The following is a 17,734-nucleotide window of genomic DNA, read 5'->3' as shown; positions in this document are numbered from 1 at the left end:
AAGTGCTTTGGATCCATCTCTGCTCTGCCAGTCCTGTTCCTCCCTCCACTGGATCCCACCTCAGCTCTGCCAGTGAATTTCCCATTCCTGCAGCCAGCAGCTTGGCAAAAACCCATTGGACAGCAGCTTTGCTTGATTCAAGGTTGCAGAATTTGGCCTCTCCTCGTTTTTGGGTCGTCTGGGTTCCGTGCCCTGTGCTGAAGTGCTGAGCAGAACCTGGCAGGGGCTGTCCCCTCCCCAGCATTGTTTGTTTGGTATAACATTAGGAAATAAATTAAGGAGTTACACAAGCTTTGCTTTACAGCAAAAAGAAGGAAGAAAGTTTTCAGATAAGTTTCTGAATCATAACCCAGCAAAGATTTATAATAAAAAATTTATATGCAAACCTCTGCAGTGTACTGAGTTTAAATCAACCCCATTACATAATGACCCTTGTCTTAACACAGGAAGTCAAATGCAAAAAAAAATGAACCTGATTGATTGTAATTAGAGCGAAAATCTGATTGAGCAGAGCAGAGCCACTGCTCCCCAGCAAGGTGTCCCATGGACAGCTGTAAAAATCTGAAATCGCCCCCTCACAGCTCTAAAATTTCAATTCTCACAGGTAATAAGTGGAGGAATTCTGAACTACACCCAGCTCATCCCTGTAAACCAATTCCCAGATTTAAAGTTACTTCAAGTGTAAAAAGGAGGATTAAGGAGAAATAAAGGAGAAACTCTACAACCCCCCTCTGGAGCTCCCCAGCCTCAAACCAGGGACAGTGTGCAAGACCAGAAATCTTTATCCACAAAGTTTTTATCTTCTGAATTTTCATTCACATTTGTTTCTTTAATTTTTTTTTTTAATATCCCATAATTAATTTTTCAGTCTGGATTCCTTAAGGGCCAGGTTCACGGAGATAAATAACCTGGTAACCACTCTGATCCCCAGAAGATTTCGATTAATTTGGATACAGCTTTGACAAACATTAAATCTCTTCTTTAATGATGTTCCTCAAACAAAACAGTTAGCAAAATATCTGAATTTCCTTGTATAATGTCACATTTTAATGTAAACATCAAATAATGTACCAAAAGTTTTACCGGAAAAAAAAAAAAATTAAAGCGGCACAATTCTTTATACCACTGGAGAAGAGGGGAGGAAAAAGCCAGATTACAAACATTTACACATGCATAGTGGAAAAAAATTAAACAAACAAACAAAAAAGTATTTTACTAAATTCACGCATTTTTTTTAAAATAGTTATTAAATCTACTAAGCACCAACATACCTAAAAATTTATTTTCAGCTTCATGATTCATTTAAAAAACCTATCAAATTAACTTTTCAAACAAGCTTATATTATTAGCTTGTCCAAAAATAAAATGTAGAGTTTTTTTGGGTTTTTTGTTAATTTTTTTTCTTCTTTTTTCTATTTTTTTATTATTTTTTCAAAGTATACCAATACTTTTATCTGAATGTTTCCAAACAATGGCATAGGTGTCTGCAAAGAATGCCTTTACTTTACCCTACAGTGGATGGAAAATACAATACCACATCATACAGAATCTAAAACTATAAAAGTCTGAGAATGCAGCATCCCTTCACAAAAAAGCTGATAAAACTGAAATTATTTAGAAGATGCTGCACCTTTATTAAAAAAAAAAAAAAAAATTAAATGAATTTAAGCAGAAATAACATACATTTTTACATTAACTGGCCATTTCTGGTACAGAAACCCAGCATAGTATGCTAATGTTATTGAATAAATGTAAATGCTACTTACAATCTTCTTAAATACAATTTAGACAAACTTTTTTTTTCTTTTTTTTTTCTTTTTCCTTTTTTTTTTTTCCTTTTTTCAAGTTGTACAGGTAATCTCTCAGCTGCTAGTTTAATGCAACATATCATTAACATTACACAAATTAAAAAATAACACGTGTGTGTCTTCCTACAGAAAAGCTTCCAAAAACCCGACCCACATCAAAAAATGCAAAATAATGGAATATAATTAAAAAAAAAAAATTAGTTGCAAGTCTAGCAGCAAAGCAATTAAGTGAGGATATATTTACCAATATAAACAAAGGGAATATTTGCAACTACAGGTGAAGCCCCAACTATCTTAGATCTACCGACACAAATAAAAATTAAATTCTCTCTAAAAAAAATAATCTGATTATTTAAAATAGGAGTAAAAGCCATTGCTACCTGATGAACTACCTAGGCTAAGTTCCTGAAACAAGGACAGGGGGTCGCTGTTCTTTTTTGTCTGCTCAGGAGGGGGTTTGGGCTTGGGGGGAGCCCGCAGGGCGCTGGCGTAGGACATGACGGGTTTGGTGCCGCCCGCGGGCTGGGGGCTGCTGCTGTTGGACTCCACCAGCTGCTTGTTGGGCATCAGAGGGGGGAACTGGCCCAGGTGCTGGAGCACGTTGTAGTTGAAGGAGTTGGAGAGCTGGATGTTCTCAGCCTTCAGGTGTTCCTCCGGGGGCTTGGCCGCCTTCGGGGGAGCTGCGAAGGAGAAAGCGCAGTTGGAGCAATGGCTCTGACTCAGCCCATCCACCTGCAGCAGGCCCAAAGGCAGAGCTGCCACCACCCCACCCTGCTGGGAACCTCCTCCCACAGCGCCCATCTGCTGTGTTTAGTCACTCTGAAAATGGAGTTCACACAACGACACAATCCCAGCACGGGCTGGGCTGGAAGGGATCTTAACGCTCATCCTGCTCCATCCCTGGCCACAGGTGTGGGATCTCAGCACCCCAGGACTGAGGTGCCGAGTCACCGAGACCACCCTTGGGGGGCTCGGGAGTCCTGGAATGTTCCAGAAGTGTCTGGTGGCTGGACTTTGACCCTACACAGGAGACGACACCTGTATGAGGATAGGAGGACTTCACCGGGGTGAATGGTGAAGGGATTGGTTAATTAGAGGGTGAGACACAGGGTTTAGGATTTCTGTACAGGGGGGTTTAGAGAAGTAAGATGGAGGAATTGGGGCGTGTCCTGTCCTTCTTCTTCTTCTTCTTCTCCTCCATCTTCTTTGGTGATGGTGGCACTTTGGGATTGGTCATTACTAAAAGTGCACCGGACAATAAAAATAAAAAGGATTGGGGAAAAATGATAAATATTGTACACGTAACCATGGGTATAAAGATAGGTGACTGTCCGGAGGGCAGCACAGTGTGCTCATGGCTGGCTGCTGAGCAGAGCTCTGTCGGGCCGAAAGAAAATCTTTTAGATAAACAATTAATAAACATAAAGACCGAAAGAAGAACTGAAGCCTCTTCTCGTCCTTTGATACGCGGGCTGCCCCAAGGCCACTCCGGGCCTTTCCAGGCCCTTCAAACAGCCGAAAACCGGACAACAGGCACCTTCCACCAGGGCTGCTTGCTCCAAGCCCCATCCAGCCCGGCCTTGAAGTGTCTCAATTCATTCCCAGCTCCTGGAGCTGCAGCAGCAGCACAAGGCTGCCATCACTGAGCCCATCCCCCTGTGTTTGTACCCTGCAGCTGCAACCCCAAACCTGCAATTCCGCACAGCGGATTCTCCGGGCGCACTGAGGGGAAGCTGCTTCCCAATGGGATCTACTCTAATTTAAGCACTTTATCCACTGAGACAGCACAAAGAGTATTTCATTCTTCTTGCTTTACAGCTTAATAGGCTAAAATTAAAATTTACAGCACCATATATAATTCATTCTCCAACAGCAATTCAGAGTCCTGAATGCCAACCAACTAATTATTGGTATTTCAGGCTGAATGCATTCTTGCTAATTGATATGTTCTTGCTCCACATTTAACAACTCCTGTAACTATCAGGAAAAATGGTGCTTTAAACCATAGGTATAAAACTGCTTTCAAATGAATTTCCTGAATCCTAATGAGGTCCCTTACTTTTGTCTGGAGAATTCTGCTGTCTTGCACAGCCAGAGAGACACTACACAGAAACACAGCTCCATGTTCTATCTGCAACAGTCTAGGAACTGGGCAACAGATACATTCTGTCATTATTTCAGTCTTTAATCATAGAATGTTTTTTTTTTCAAGTGCATCTACAAAAATGCACCACCAAATGAGTGCAAAAGTAGAAAAACATAAAGTTTCTCACTCGAAGGGTCACACACAGGCTTCTGCTTTTTATAGAGCACTCAAAAAAAACAAATAAACAAACAAATAAAAAAAATCAGCAAAAAAAATCCAACAACCCTAAAACCAACCCATAGAAGAATGGATATGGAAAGAACACAAGCAAAGCAATTTTGCTAGGGTTGCTATGATTCAACAAAAAACAAACAACCCAGAACACGAGCAAAAAACCTCCCAAAATAACCACAGCACTCAAGAGAAGACAAGTAATGACAAGCAGGGCCAGAGGTGAAAGTTGTGTGTGGTAGAGGTGTCTAAGAGAAGGAAAAATATGAAATACACATCTTGAATGAGAACTTAAATAATTTTCTTTCCATGAACAGAAAAAGCAATGCATATCAAACTCTCAAATTGCAATTCTGGGGAAAGTGCCTGCACAGAACAAGGCAGAGGGATTGACAGCAGCTCTCCCTGTGCTCCGTGAATCCCTCCTGCCCCAGCCCAACACTGGGGGCACAGCCACTCCTGGTGTGCAGGAGAGATCAGTGTGGGGTCAGGGTCATCCCCTCTCAGGCAGGGACAGGGCTTGCACAGCATCACATCCTCATGGGGTTTTACTTCAGGGCTAAAAACCAACAGCAACGAGAACAGAGCAGGTGCTGGTCATTAACCCTTAGCTCTATAAAACACATTTGGGCTGTAAATATGATCACAGGCAGTGAGCTGTAAACGTGGAAAGCCACAGCAGCCATTAAATGGAGATGTGTTTGCATGAACCATTAGATACACGGCTCTGTTTCATATACATTTATTGACAAAACAGAAACCATGCTTAACTACAATAAAAAACATTTCATTGAATGCTGTTACCAGTGAGAACTTGGTATTTTCACTTAGAATTTAGTATTTGACAGCAAATGTGTGTATATGGTACTTTTTACATCTGTCCTCTGAGGACTTTACTCACAAACAGGTTCTCAAGCTTTTCATTAAAGCAAAGCAATGTGGGACTGGCTGATCCCAACCCAAATGTGCCAGGGTTCCTGAGTTCCTCTTAGATAACCACAGAGTTTGGAGAGCAACTCTGTGTGAGCAATTCAGTGATGAATGCCACATAATGCTGTGCATTCAGCTCCTTGATTTTCAGTAAAAATAGAAATAGATTGAAGGAGGTGCCCTGAGCTTGAAGCTTTGAACTTAGCATGAAAGATGCTGCCATAAATATGGGTTTGCAAAATAACATTTTCACATTTTGGAAATTAAAAGGCACATTAGGAATTTAATTCTTGAGTGCTGTCGCTGATATAAAGAGCTTTTCTCATTCATTCTACTCTGCATGTTCCTACTTCAGAATTACTATGAAATTACAAGATGTTTTACGTTTATAAAGTTTGGTGAAAAGCAATTAAATCTTTTAAGGCCAATAAAACCAGCTTATAAATATTTTTCCACATTATTAAGTGGTTTTAATATCCACACTGGAATACTGTTTGCATTTTTATTAATTTTGTTTTTAAATTACCACTGGAGATCCTTAAAGCAAAATCACAGGGAAGAAACTGTACTATCCTGGTAGTATTGTTTTTCATAAGCACAAGAAATACAGAAAACAGAAGAACTGCTCCAGCTCTCTCCTTGCAGCTTTTTTTCATCTCTGAAAAGTTAATTTAGTTTCTGTCTGCTCAATCAATCAGCACTGCTGCTACCACCAGGGAAGCCACATTCCACTGAGATTCTTCCACGGTGAGGGAGAATTTAAACTCGTCACTCCTTTGATGAAGTACCAGAATTTACTAGAGAAACGCTGAGAGCACTAATTCAGTTTATGTGTTGCTCCCTCAGACTGTAATACCAACACAAAATATCACTGATTCTGGAAACAATCAATCTATCTTGGAAATAAATCCCACCAGTCACCTTAGCTCCCTCCAGCACAAATTCAGCTGCACTTGAAGCCACTGCAAGAGACTTTCTGGGTTTAGTGGAGATTTTGGAGAAGCCTAAGAAGCAGCAATGCTTTTTTAGCTAAGAGCAGGATTGTGATGGTGTTCACAGGGATCTGAGGATGAGGGAAGAGATGAGGATCTGACCCCATGTTTCAGAAGGCTTGATTTGTTATTTTATGATATATATTATATAAAAACTATACTAAAAGAATAGAAGAAATTATTTCATCAGAAGGCTGGCTAAGAATAGAATGAAAAAGAATGATAATAAAGGCTTGTGGCTTGGACAGAGAGTCTGAGCCAGCTGACTGTGATTGGCCATTAATTAGAAACAACCACATGAGACCAATCCCAGATGCACCTGTTGCATTCCACAGCAGCAGATAACCATTGTTCACATTTTGTTCCTGAGGCCTCTCAGGAGGAAAAATCCTACAGAAAGGATTTTCCATAAAAGATGTCTGCGGCACAGGATGTCACCAAGAAATGAGATTATTCCAAGCAAACCTACAACAACTGAACCAAGAACTAACTCAGAAGCCTTTGCTTGGACTGGCAGTGGGCAGGAGGCAGCTGAGCTGTACCCACCTAGCAGCTCCCGGGGGGGAACGGCCCTGCTGGCTCCGTTGCATGGAATGTTCGGGTACGGGGCAGAGGAGGAGGAGTTCACCCACAGCTCAGGGGAGGAGTAGTTGAACGATGACTGGGTACTGTGGTCCTGAAGCTCTTTACACTGACCAAGACTGTCTTGAGGAGTGCTTAATTCTTCAGAACAAGCCTGGACTGAACTAGAGGAAATTCTTCTTTGGTACAACGGCCTGCCTGGTCCTCTTGGTTCATACTGTGAACAAAAGGGGAAAAAAAAAACAAACCATAAAATAGCATTATGCTCTTTTGATTCAAGTGCATGTATCAAACACCATTTTCCCATTCAATAATTTCCCTGAAATGCCTTACCAAAAACCCCTTACTTCTTTGCATTTCCAAAATACTAACACATTTCAAGTTATATGCTGCATACTGCAGTCACTGATCACGTATTTTGATCACACAAAACACAGAATTTTAAAGGAAGTGCAAAGAACATCAACTGGGATTTCTTAATTCTTATCAACCTTTATATCTCACACTCCTCCGTGGGTGTTGGATCACACAGTGAGGAGGAAGATACCCAGCATTTACAGATGAAGCAAAGGAAACACAGAAGAGCAAGAAAACAAAAATATTCTTACAACACAGTCAGGAAAAAAATGGCTTTTCCTTTTCCAAAGGATAAATTAGTGACTTGTACACCAGGATCTGGGTAAGCAGGATACATTTATATACTGGATTTTGTACATACAAAACAAATGCTCTGGAGAAGCAAGTGCCCTCAGGAGAAATAATGCAGGGAATTTTATCTGAAACCACAGAAATTACTTGCTTCCATAAACCCTGTAGATCATGCAGATGTAAACGGCAGGAGCTCCATCAATTAACCTGTGGGCTTCAAGAGTTCAGATTTAAGGGCCCTCTAAGCTTTCTCAAGATTCAAAGCAAGTCTCTTGTATTACAGTTTATTTTTAACAATAAATACAGTATTTACACCCATCTGCACTGTCTAACAAGAGCACCAATAACAGAAAAGTCACAGAGGTGAATCAAGACTTGGTAAAGGGGAAAAAAATCCTAATGAAACGTCACAAGAAATTAGCTAAACAAACATTAAATAACTTGCTTGCAGAGTCCAACTATTGTTACTATATCATCTACAAAAAATAGGAGAAAAAAGTGCATGAAAGGAAACTTCTTATTATGCATCTTATTTCTGTTGCCACAATTAAGGGATCAACACTTGGATATCCTGTCAATCCACTCCCCTAAGGTAATTCTTCAACAACAAAACAAACAAACAAACAATTTCATAAATTACTGCCCAAAGCAACCCAAAAAGTATACATTCATTGAGTTTAAAAGGGCTATTTTGGTAAGCAATCAGGAATTTATCAAAGTTCTGGACACTTGCAAGTACAGAACCACACAGAATAACTCCAGTATTCCCTTTGATGTGCAGTTCAGATCTGGGTTCAGTAAACACATGCAAAAGCTTTCAAGTATCAAGTCAATTAACAGCTTTTTAAGTAGTGATTGAGGAAACAGTTTAGTAAGGATAGCAAAAGTCAAGAAATCTGCCCTGACAAGTGCCTTGTCTGTCAAAAACACACCTAAAACCCCATTTTGATTTCTTTGTGCATTCAGTCCTACCCACCAGCTGAAGAAGCAGTTTTGGAAAGTTTATAAGCAAGTCTCTGTCTTGTAACACTTTTACTGCATTTGGCATTTCTGTCACATATTTTGAAAGGAAGAAGAAATAAGAACTAAACCGAATTTACACTAATTACATAAAGGCTCACTCTATTTGTCTTCAAATAGCAAGAACTGTCACAAGCTCTATAGGAATATTTATTGGTTTATTACTGCTGAAAAGCCATTGTTCCTACATCCCGCTGTACTGACAGCATTAACTGTTGTCACAAAGTATTAGATTTTATACAGGGTGCTATGACTTAATGGAGTGAGACAGCAAATTTCTAAATGTCTATAAACTCAAACCTTACTACAGCTCTGGCTGGGCCTGAGGACTCCATTAACCTCTCTGGATCTGTGTAAGACAGAAATTTGTAAAATGCACTGAAATTCAATTTTATTTATTTTATTCAGGCTCATAAACTAAATATTTTCTGTTTTCAGAAGTTGATAAACAAATTAAATATGTATTGTGTGAGACAGCGACGAGCAAGGCTCCCTCCCCAGCCTCTGCAAAAACCTTAACAGAAATGCATCACAGAACAAGCCACTTATGTACAAATATTGGATTACATGCACTCAGTGAGAATATTAATTCTCACATTCCTGGAATGCAAGCTGGCTCCAGGATACTCTGTGTTTGCACATCATACACACCTCAGATTCCAGCAGGATTAAATCCTCCTGCTCAGACGTGACCTGTCCTAGCTGTGTGTGCTGGCTCACCCCTCAGGGACAGAGGCAGCTGTGTGTGGCAGGGTGTGCTGGAGCCAGCCTCAGGCAGCACAGCTGCATGGCTCTGATTTCCAACACACAGCCCTCACAGTACATGGGATGGCTTTGTAACAAATCAATGCAGGCAGGGTGGGAGTATGAAATCAGGTTTTGGACCATGCTGGAACAACTCCACAGCTCTGGTCTCGTATGAGAGGGAACCCAAGCACATTCACAGCTCAACACTGAGCCGACTGGCTGGGTGATCCCAGCTGACTGACCTGAGCTTCCACCTGGGCTGTGGCTGATTTTCACTGCAGATAAATGACACACAGACACAGAGCAATGGCTGCATGAAAACCCAGAGTAACATTCCAAAAGCCAAGGCTTTCCATTGAGCAGAGAAAACGTTACACCTACAGCAACAGGAACCCCAGATCTGCTCAGGGAGAACAGCAGAGAGGCAGAGAACGATTCAACCTCACAGAAATTCCCACTGTGAGCTTTCAATGCGTGAGGGGTTTTGCATTTCTGACCACCTCCCAACACAATTTGATATTACAAGGACAGGACAAGTGCAGGGCAGACAGAACACCCACCTCTTCTAAGCTGTGGAGCGAAGAAGCAGAAACTGCTCGAGATGCGAGTGGATGAAATGGCTCCTGACCGACTGCGTGCTGATGATTCTGGATTTGTATAAAAGGGCTTTGCTGCGACCTGTGGGGCAGTGGAGGTATTCCATAGTGAAAGCCCTGCCCCAGGAGGTGATTCTGCTGCAGGTTAGCATAAGTCCAGGACCCATCAGGTTGCAGGTATTTCAAGGGAGACGGGGTTATGTGTTCGGATGGCATTGAGAAAGGGGGGTTGTACATTTGGGGTAAATGCTGCTGAAATGCTGGGTTAGTGGGCAGTTCAATGTCTCTGCTGTTCTCAGTGAAGGTGGGGAAGTGGTTGGAGTTGCAGGAAGGAGAAGGGAGTGCTGGTGGGCTCCGGGGCTGCACTTGTCTGTATTGCAACAGTCTCGACTGCGGGGGCGGCATTTCGGCGCCGTCCCGGCTCTCGCTGGGATCGCGCTGCGACAGCTCCCGGAGCAAGTCCTGGAATCTGCACCAACACAACAAATGCAGCAGGGAAAGAGGGAAAAAAAAAAAAGAAGTTTTGCTGAAATCTCGCTCTTTGAGATGCAGAAAACTCAGAGAACAGAACACTGAATTTAAATATTCTCATCTTTGCACTTGCTGACCCTAACTTCAAAGGATGCGACTGAGCAATCAGAAATTAGGCACAAGAGGATTAATTGGATGAAATACCCACCTGAATCATCTCAAAGTTTTAATAACTCTTGAGATTTCCTTTCCAGTCAGAAGAATCAATTTTTTGTTATCTCTTAAGAGACAACTAAAGGTAAGGATTTCCTGCTTTACTACACAAAGTAAAAAGTTCACACAGTTAAAGACAATTTTAACCCCTTTCAAGGCAAAAGCCAGAACAATCAGGGACTCCCCTCACTTTCACAATATATTTCTAAACTTCTTCAAAAGGTCAATTCAATTCAGCACTTCAAAGAGTCAGCTAAGAGGTCATTCAGATGCTTTACCATGGCTATAACAAACCAGATGGAAAAGAAAGCATAGTGGGAGATGACAGTAAACAGAGGCAATTTAAAAATCCAGCCTTTACAATATACATGATTAAAGTTGATGACCACTGGAACCATTTTTCTGTTGATGTTCAACAGCTTCCTTTCTTGCCCCCTAAAGCTCCATCTCAAATACAAGCATATTTTTTAAAATCTGCTTTTAAAGCAAAGGCTTTTTTGCAAAGGAAGAAAAGTTCAGGTTTCACTGGGGAGCAGTGTTTAGGGAGGGGCTGTTTTGTTTCTTTTTAAGCACACAAATCTCAGACTGCTACTTCAAATTGAAGAATTTACAACTTAAATAGGCCTTAACTACACTCAGACACCTCTTTCATAAAAACACAAGGTTGTTACTCTCTATCCATTCCTCATTCCATAAATACAGCACTGAAAAGCTCCATAAAAATATTTTTCCACTACAGCTTTACTACCCAATATACTAACAGAATAAAGCATAACACATAATAAAAGCATAGTTGTAAGTCAGCCTGCCAACTATTTTAACCTTCATAATAACAGCAGCAAAAAGCAATACCTTTAAGTGCCTTGCACTTGATCACAGTGTTACAGATAGGTGCCCACTGCTCAATTTTACACAAGCTCTGATGACTCAGTAAACAAATACCTTGAATATGTTGCCTCTGTTTCATCTTCTGTATTACTGGCAAGTTTCCAGTTTGCCCTAACTTGCTGCTGTTGATGTAATCCAATTGGTTGCTGAGGAAGATGTGGTAGATGAGGATGGTGATGGTGTTGATATGGAATAGTGCCTTGACTGAGATAGGCATTATGTTCATTCCATTGCTGTAACCTGGCTTGTTGTTGCTGCCTTATTGTTTCCAAAGCTACATTTCCATGCATACGATCTATAAAAATAGTTTTAAAAAAAAATTTTATCTAATGCCCCTTTTTAAAGATCTTTATGTCAGAAAAAAAAAAAAGAAAGAATACTTTTTATACAGTTTATTCCAGGGTCTATTATACACTAACTGCATTGCAGTGCATAACCTGGTTATTTAAATCATATGGAAAATCATATAAACATGAATCTTCTAATAAAGTGCTGAATATTCAAACATGCCTCAAGCAGCAAATTATGCTCAATGACATTACTTATGGAAACTAACCCAACAATGACCCAATTCAGAGCAATATGCCTGAAAAAGGTAAATACCTCCTTCATATTCACTTCAATGTAGTTATAATTGCACACTCTGAATTTAAATAAAGAAAAGTCACCTACCTAAAGTGTCCCCTAAGGGCATTCCTGATGGATTCTCTTCAATGAAGTTGTTCAAGTGGGTTGGCAGAACTGGGTTGTGCTGTGCAATAGGCCTCAAAGGATTATTGACTTCTTGTAACAGAGGTGGGGGGTGTTGCTCTGAAATCACAGCATCTACAGCAGGAGAATGTGGTCGGTGGGGAATGGGATTATTAAAAAAGGACTGGCTGGGGCCTGCCTGGAAAGCAGGGGAAAGCTGCGAAGGTGGTGGAGGCTGCTGATTCAAGTGATTATGCTGCTGAACTACCTGGCTCTGCTGGGGTGGCATTTGGTTGGGCTGTTCAGGCAAGTGATTTTGCTGTTGGTTTAAGAGGTTTTGCTGCTGCTGCTGCTGCTGCAGAGGGTAGGGCTGCCTCGGGATCTGGGAGAGGTGCTGGAAGTGGCGGCTGGGCACCGCGAACTGGGAGTGGGGCGGGGTCAGGTGCAGGTTCAGCTGCCTGGGGGCAGGGTTGTCCTTGCGATGGAATTTAGCACTGGGGTAACCCACACTGGAACGGGACTCTGGGCTTCTCTGCTGAGGGGCTGCTTCTAAATCAACCTGCAAAACGAGAGTGAAAGGCTTTGAGAATCTGTATTTTAAAAATTGAAATAAAGACATTTCGGTTTGACTAAATGAATGACTAAACATAATGATCAAATTCATTAAGAGGGAGTATGAAATAACAAACAAACAAAAATACCCAAATCCATAAAAAAATAAACAAACAAACAAAACCAGATACCCAGACAAGGGAAACCCACCTGCTTGGATTCCAGAGGTTTCTTCTCAGGTGTTCGAATTTTATTGATTTCAGGTCCAGCAGTGTTTTCACTTTTACCTAAAAACATTTACAACATTATTTCATTTCCATAGGAAAATTATTTTTTTGGGATTTTTTTTCCCTCAGACACAAGAAAATTAACTTATTAGTAAGGCATTTACAGCACCACAGACATTTAGTATCATCTACCTAAATAACACTTTCCCTTTTATCTCTACACTTTGTTCATTAATAACCACTAAGCAGTTCTCCCAGCTTAATTGCAAATAACATCAGCAGTACTGTGGAAGGGAGATGGAACAATTACACCCTCAACAGCCCTTCCCACCTCCCATTCCCTCTGAATCTCACAACATCCCAGTTATTCCATTTGTAATGGCAAATCCCATCTGCGGATCCCTCGATTAGGGAGGAAAGGGCAAAGCACGGAAAGGATGGAGGAAGGAAAATCCTTCCCACCATCCCGTTTCAAGCAGAAACGCCCCCCAAAGCAGAGCAGCTTGCAGAGGCATGCCAAGCACTGACCATTTCGAGTTTGCTCGTGCTGCTCCTTGTCCTGGTGGGGGAGCTGCTGCTGTCCTATGCTAACGGGGGAGTGGTGGCCCAGGCCGTAGGGGATCGGGGACCCTCGCCCGTGTGCCTGTAACAGGTTCATGTTATATGCCATGGCTGCTTGGTGAGTAATGAGGCGAGGGTCGACTGCAAACCTACCCTGATACCCCGTCCACGGTACCTGTGGGGTAAACAAACATTAAAACAAAAATTAAAATTAAAAAAAAAAAAAAAAGAGAGAGATGTGATCTGTTAAGGTACATTAAATTAAAGGCAGTGATATCAAGCATGCTGATATTAGGTCAGTGACAAGAGTTTTTCAAGCATTAGATGACCTGACACACTTACACACAACTACAGCTGGTGCTGGGAGGGGAGAGCTCTAAGGGCAGGCAAAACAAGGACACACATTTTTTGAGGAGAACCTTGGGCAAAAATTTTTCTAAATTTTTTCAAAACCCGTTCTTGTTTCAGTGGTTTCGAAGTTCAGAGAGAAAAGACTGATGGACAAATTATACTTTAATAAATTTCAGATTAAACCCTTCTCTAGTAAATAGAAATTGTGAAATTCAAGCAGATCCAAAGCCCTTTCTCCTGGTAGCTACAAGATATTGGGCTGTGGCTCAGAGGGGACAAAGACAGGAGCCTCAAAGGTGAGGGGCAGAGCTTGCAGCACCCAGGGCTGGGATTCTGCACCTCTGCACCCCAGGACACTCATGGAAGCTCCCAGGAGCATTGGTGGAACCCAGAGAGTGCCCACAGGGACTCACAGTCCCAAGTGTCTGTGCTACAGGACACTGTACTGTACATGTGTACATGTGTGCTGCAGAGGCAAAGCAAAGTCCAGCTCCTGGAAGCAGCTACAAAGTCAGGATTTTTACAATGGCTTCGAGTTTATTCCTAAAAGGAATGCTAAGGAAGGCAGCTCTGCATCAAATGAGTTCAAACTCGTCCTGGAGGGACTTTATTAAAAGAAGGGAAATCTATGAACAAGAGGAGAGTGCAGGGAGTCATCCCCAACACTGAGGCTGCCACAGCATCCTTTAGTGATGGCAGCAGAAAACCTCCTCCAGCTTTTACCTTGGCTATGGAATTAGCTGCATTAAACAAAGACATCATTTTATCTTCCACCAACATAAACACATTTTACTTCAGTCCCTGCTTCTTTCAAGTGTAACAACTTTCATCCAATTCTTTTTTTAAATTACTATTTGCCCTTGAAATGTGCACTTTGAACTTCAGCTTTAGGCTACTATTGCATCTGTACAACCCCAAATCACCTCCAAGTCTCTTTTCAAAAGTAGCAGTCTCATTAGTACCTCAGTCTTCCCACTTAATTATTTAAAAATCCATCCTCAGGGAAGGTGAGTTCAAAATACTTGTTTTTATTACATTTCTTTTGATTGGAAACACATAAAAAATATATTAACCTTGGAACAATAAGACAGAGTTTTTAAATTACCTTGGTTTGATATTAATATAATGTGAGCAAGCATGACAAAGGTACAGCTGCTGGCCTTCTCATTGCTTTTAAATTTATCCATCAAATGCAGATTTCTAGTAAGCTTGGAAAAAGGAAAATTCATTGGCCTAGCAAAGCAAACCAATTTACACCTGCCAGCTGATCTAAGACACAAAACTGAACCTACAGCAAGTCCCCTGTTCAGCATCCACAACTCAAATTACAACAGTGGACCCATAATTATTGCAAAAACCAAATTAGCTGTATTCCAACATTTAGCATTATGAATGGAATTAAACACATCTGCATGTGTGGGTTCCACATCCTTTGCACGGTCCTCAGGAGCTGTGTACAACACACACATCTACTCCACAAGCTTCTGCAGCCTTTGTTCTTTCCTTGCATTTTCCTCCTGGAATATGTTGACTGTGAAGGGCAAAAATAAAGCAGAGACTGCTTCTTTAACGTGTGCAAATTTTGGTGGGACAGTTTTATTTGTAATCCAAAATTCCATGCATAAATGTAGCCTAAAAGACCTGCTTAGAGATCTTCATTCTGTTCCCAAATGTCATTAAGGGAAGGGATTGGAGAGGAAACTGGTTCACTATGAGGTTCTGGAAGGGAAAAACATCCCATTATGCTTATTTTTCTTATCACTTCACTTCAGACACCTTGCACTGCAGACATCCAAAACTTGTAATTTAGGCTGTGTGATGCCAATAAAGAGAAACAAACTTGGTGTGAATCACTGAGGTCTCTCCAATGATTAAGAACTGAACCAGGCAAATAATTCAGAGGCAGGTGTCTCAAGTCAGATGAGACAGATTCCACTGGTGTGCCTAAAACACACAGATTACATGAACATGAAATTGCTTTTAGCCTGCCTGGAGTTATTTGGGGGAGCAAAGCTTTCAGGTCTTTATTTTCTGCTTGTTCTCTGCACTGCCACTCCTACAGCCAGCAAAGCCCAGAGATTGGCAGTGCTGAAAAAAACCTGCAAGAAATTCACTATCTGATTTTGCCATACATTTACGTGCCCACAATAACTGAGGTGGAGAGGGGGGAGAAACAGAAAATGAATTCTTACAGGCAAAGGCACAGACATGACCATATTTCCTCCATAGACAGCAGGTACATAGAGAATACTTGTCCCAGTGTGTGGATCTATCCTTTGAACAGGACTTGGAGATTTCCCCAGGTTGGGGTGAGGTCCCAGAGGAGGAGGGGGAGGAGTGTATGCTCGGATAGGATTTCCAATTAGAACAGAAGGATTGGGCTGAACTGAAAATAAAGATAAAAATAAAAGATATATACATACCAAAAAAAGAAGATTTATACACAAAAAGAACATGAAGATGACCATTTCTTTGTTTTTTCATCCTAACAGTATCTATCTTGATAAAGTAAGCGTGCAACTCTCTAACAGCACAGGTCTGATATACCAACAGAAAGCATTAATCAAATCCTGTATTCCATTTCCAAAATTTGAAGAGGCAGAAAATACAAGTTGAGATACAGAGAAACAGGTAGCTGGTAAGTGCATTAATGAAAGAATGTCCCAAACCAATTAAATATGCTGACAGTCAGGGTGGCTGTAAGCACTGATCAAAAATTAAAATAACCCTCCTTTCTTTAGCAGGGAAGACAAGCTCTAAACTAATGCTTTTCCAAATTAATAACAAAATTATTCAGCTGTTGCATGCTACCTTGCAAAGGTATGATCAGTAATATCTGGATGTATGACAGCACAATTTAACTTCAAAGTGCCTCAGAAAGCAGTGCATGCAAAATGATGTCCAAACCCTTCTAGTGCAAACACCCTGGTACAGGGCTGCACATGATGAATTTCAAACACAGCTGTTTTTTTTAAAGGCCAACAACTGTGTTTGTGTTAAAACTTAAAAATAAGTGCACACAACACCTATAAATGGTGAGCCTTGGAAATACCAAATGTCCATTTAACAGTCTATGATCTGATTCCCACATGCAAACAACAAGTAAATGGCTTTCAAACAGAGAAGAGAGCAGATTCTCAATGTCACACTGCTGTCAGCTCCAGAGGGCTCAGGAATTCCCCAGGAACTGCAGAGGCACTCACCAATTCCATCAGGTGGGAAATGATCATTCTGGTTATGATGATGGACCTTGCCCTTTAAAGGAAAAAAAAAAATAATAGTGATCTTTGCCTTCTTACACAAACCAAAGCTTTTTATTTCAAGTGAACATGATAATTAAACATAAAACAGTTTTAAAGGAGTCAGCCCAACAGTTTATTCTTACACATTCAACCATCCAGTTCCACCACCTGCCTATGAATTCACAAAGCTGGACATAAAACACCACTAATTCAATTAACCAGTGGGTCATTACAGCTCCCTCTGGGAAAACCCTCTCCAAGGCCTGTTTTCAGCAGATATTCTGAGTTTCTTTTCTCACCATTTTACTTCCCCCTGTCCCACATCTTCCAGGAGCAGCACCACTGTAACCCTCATTACTGCTCTGCCACAGCAGCTTCAGTGGAAGCAAAATCCATTTTCTGCTCCAGGTTGCAGCTCAGGAACGCTGGAGACAAAGGAGCTGCCCCAGTTTTACTCAGGTGCTCTCCCTGCCCCATCTCATTTATCAGCTGCTGGGCTGTGACTGCTCCCCAAAAGTGCAATACAGGAGAGGAAAGAACCCCAGTGCTGGGGGAACTGCTCTTCCTTGGTGAAACATCAGAAAAGGATTTTAACAAACCTGAGTTATCCCTTCTACTTTTCTCATGAGTTTGCAGCATCAACTAATTATTTAATATTCATAAACTGTGAACACTGCCAGCATGCTCTCAAGTCCTTTGCAGCACAGAAATACTTTACTTAATCTGGACCTAAGTACGTTCAGAAATTTAAAATAAATCTAGAAACGCTTTGATGCTGTAAAACTTTTCTTGCCCAGGAGATAAGTCTAGGCAGTTTTCCAGCACTCTGAGCAAATTAGTCAGGCTACAAAGACAGGTTGTTTGACAATGTTGACTCATGCATAAACCAGATTAAAGAA

General features: G+C 41.2%; 1 protein-coding gene across 6 annotated transcripts in view; it reads right to left on the bottom strand.

Annotated features, from left to right (window-relative positions):
* Positions 1–778: 778 nt before the first annotated feature.
* The window catches only part of HELZ (helicase with zinc finger), a 91,065-nt gene continuing 74,109 nt past the window's right edge, over positions 779–17,734 (bottom strand). For all 6 annotated transcript variants that reach the window (XM_064728220.1, XM_064728216.1, XM_064728218.1 and 3 more), the window contains 9 exons: positions 16,797–16,848; positions 15,786–15,979; positions 13,210–13,417; positions 12,665–12,741; positions 11,885–12,461; positions 11,267–11,507; positions 9,605–10,109; positions 6,594–6,846; positions 779–2,488 (listed from right to left, as the gene is read on the bottom strand). In XM_064728220.1, the coding sequence (XP_064584290.1) occupies positions 2,157–2,488; positions 6,594–6,846; positions 9,605–10,109; positions 11,267–11,507; positions 11,885–12,461; positions 12,665–12,741; positions 13,210–13,417; positions 15,786–15,979; positions 16,797–16,848 (2,439 nt within the window). In that variant the 3' untranslated portion in view covers positions 779–2,156. The remainder of the gene's footprint in view (positions 2,489–6,593; positions 6,847–9,604; positions 10,110–11,266; positions 11,508–11,884; positions 12,462–12,664; positions 12,742–13,209; positions 13,418–15,785; positions 15,980–16,796; positions 16,849–17,734) is intronic.

Source organism: Zonotrichia leucophrys, chromosome 18 (assembly GCF_028769735.1).
Source record: "Zonotrichia leucophrys gambelii isolate GWCS_2022_RI chromosome 18, RI_Zleu_2.0, whole genome shotgun sequence".
Taxonomy (NCBI): Eukaryota; Metazoa; Chordata; class Aves; order Passeriformes; family Passerellidae; genus Zonotrichia; species Zonotrichia leucophrys.
This window is presented reverse-complemented; position numbering and strand designations above follow the sequence as displayed.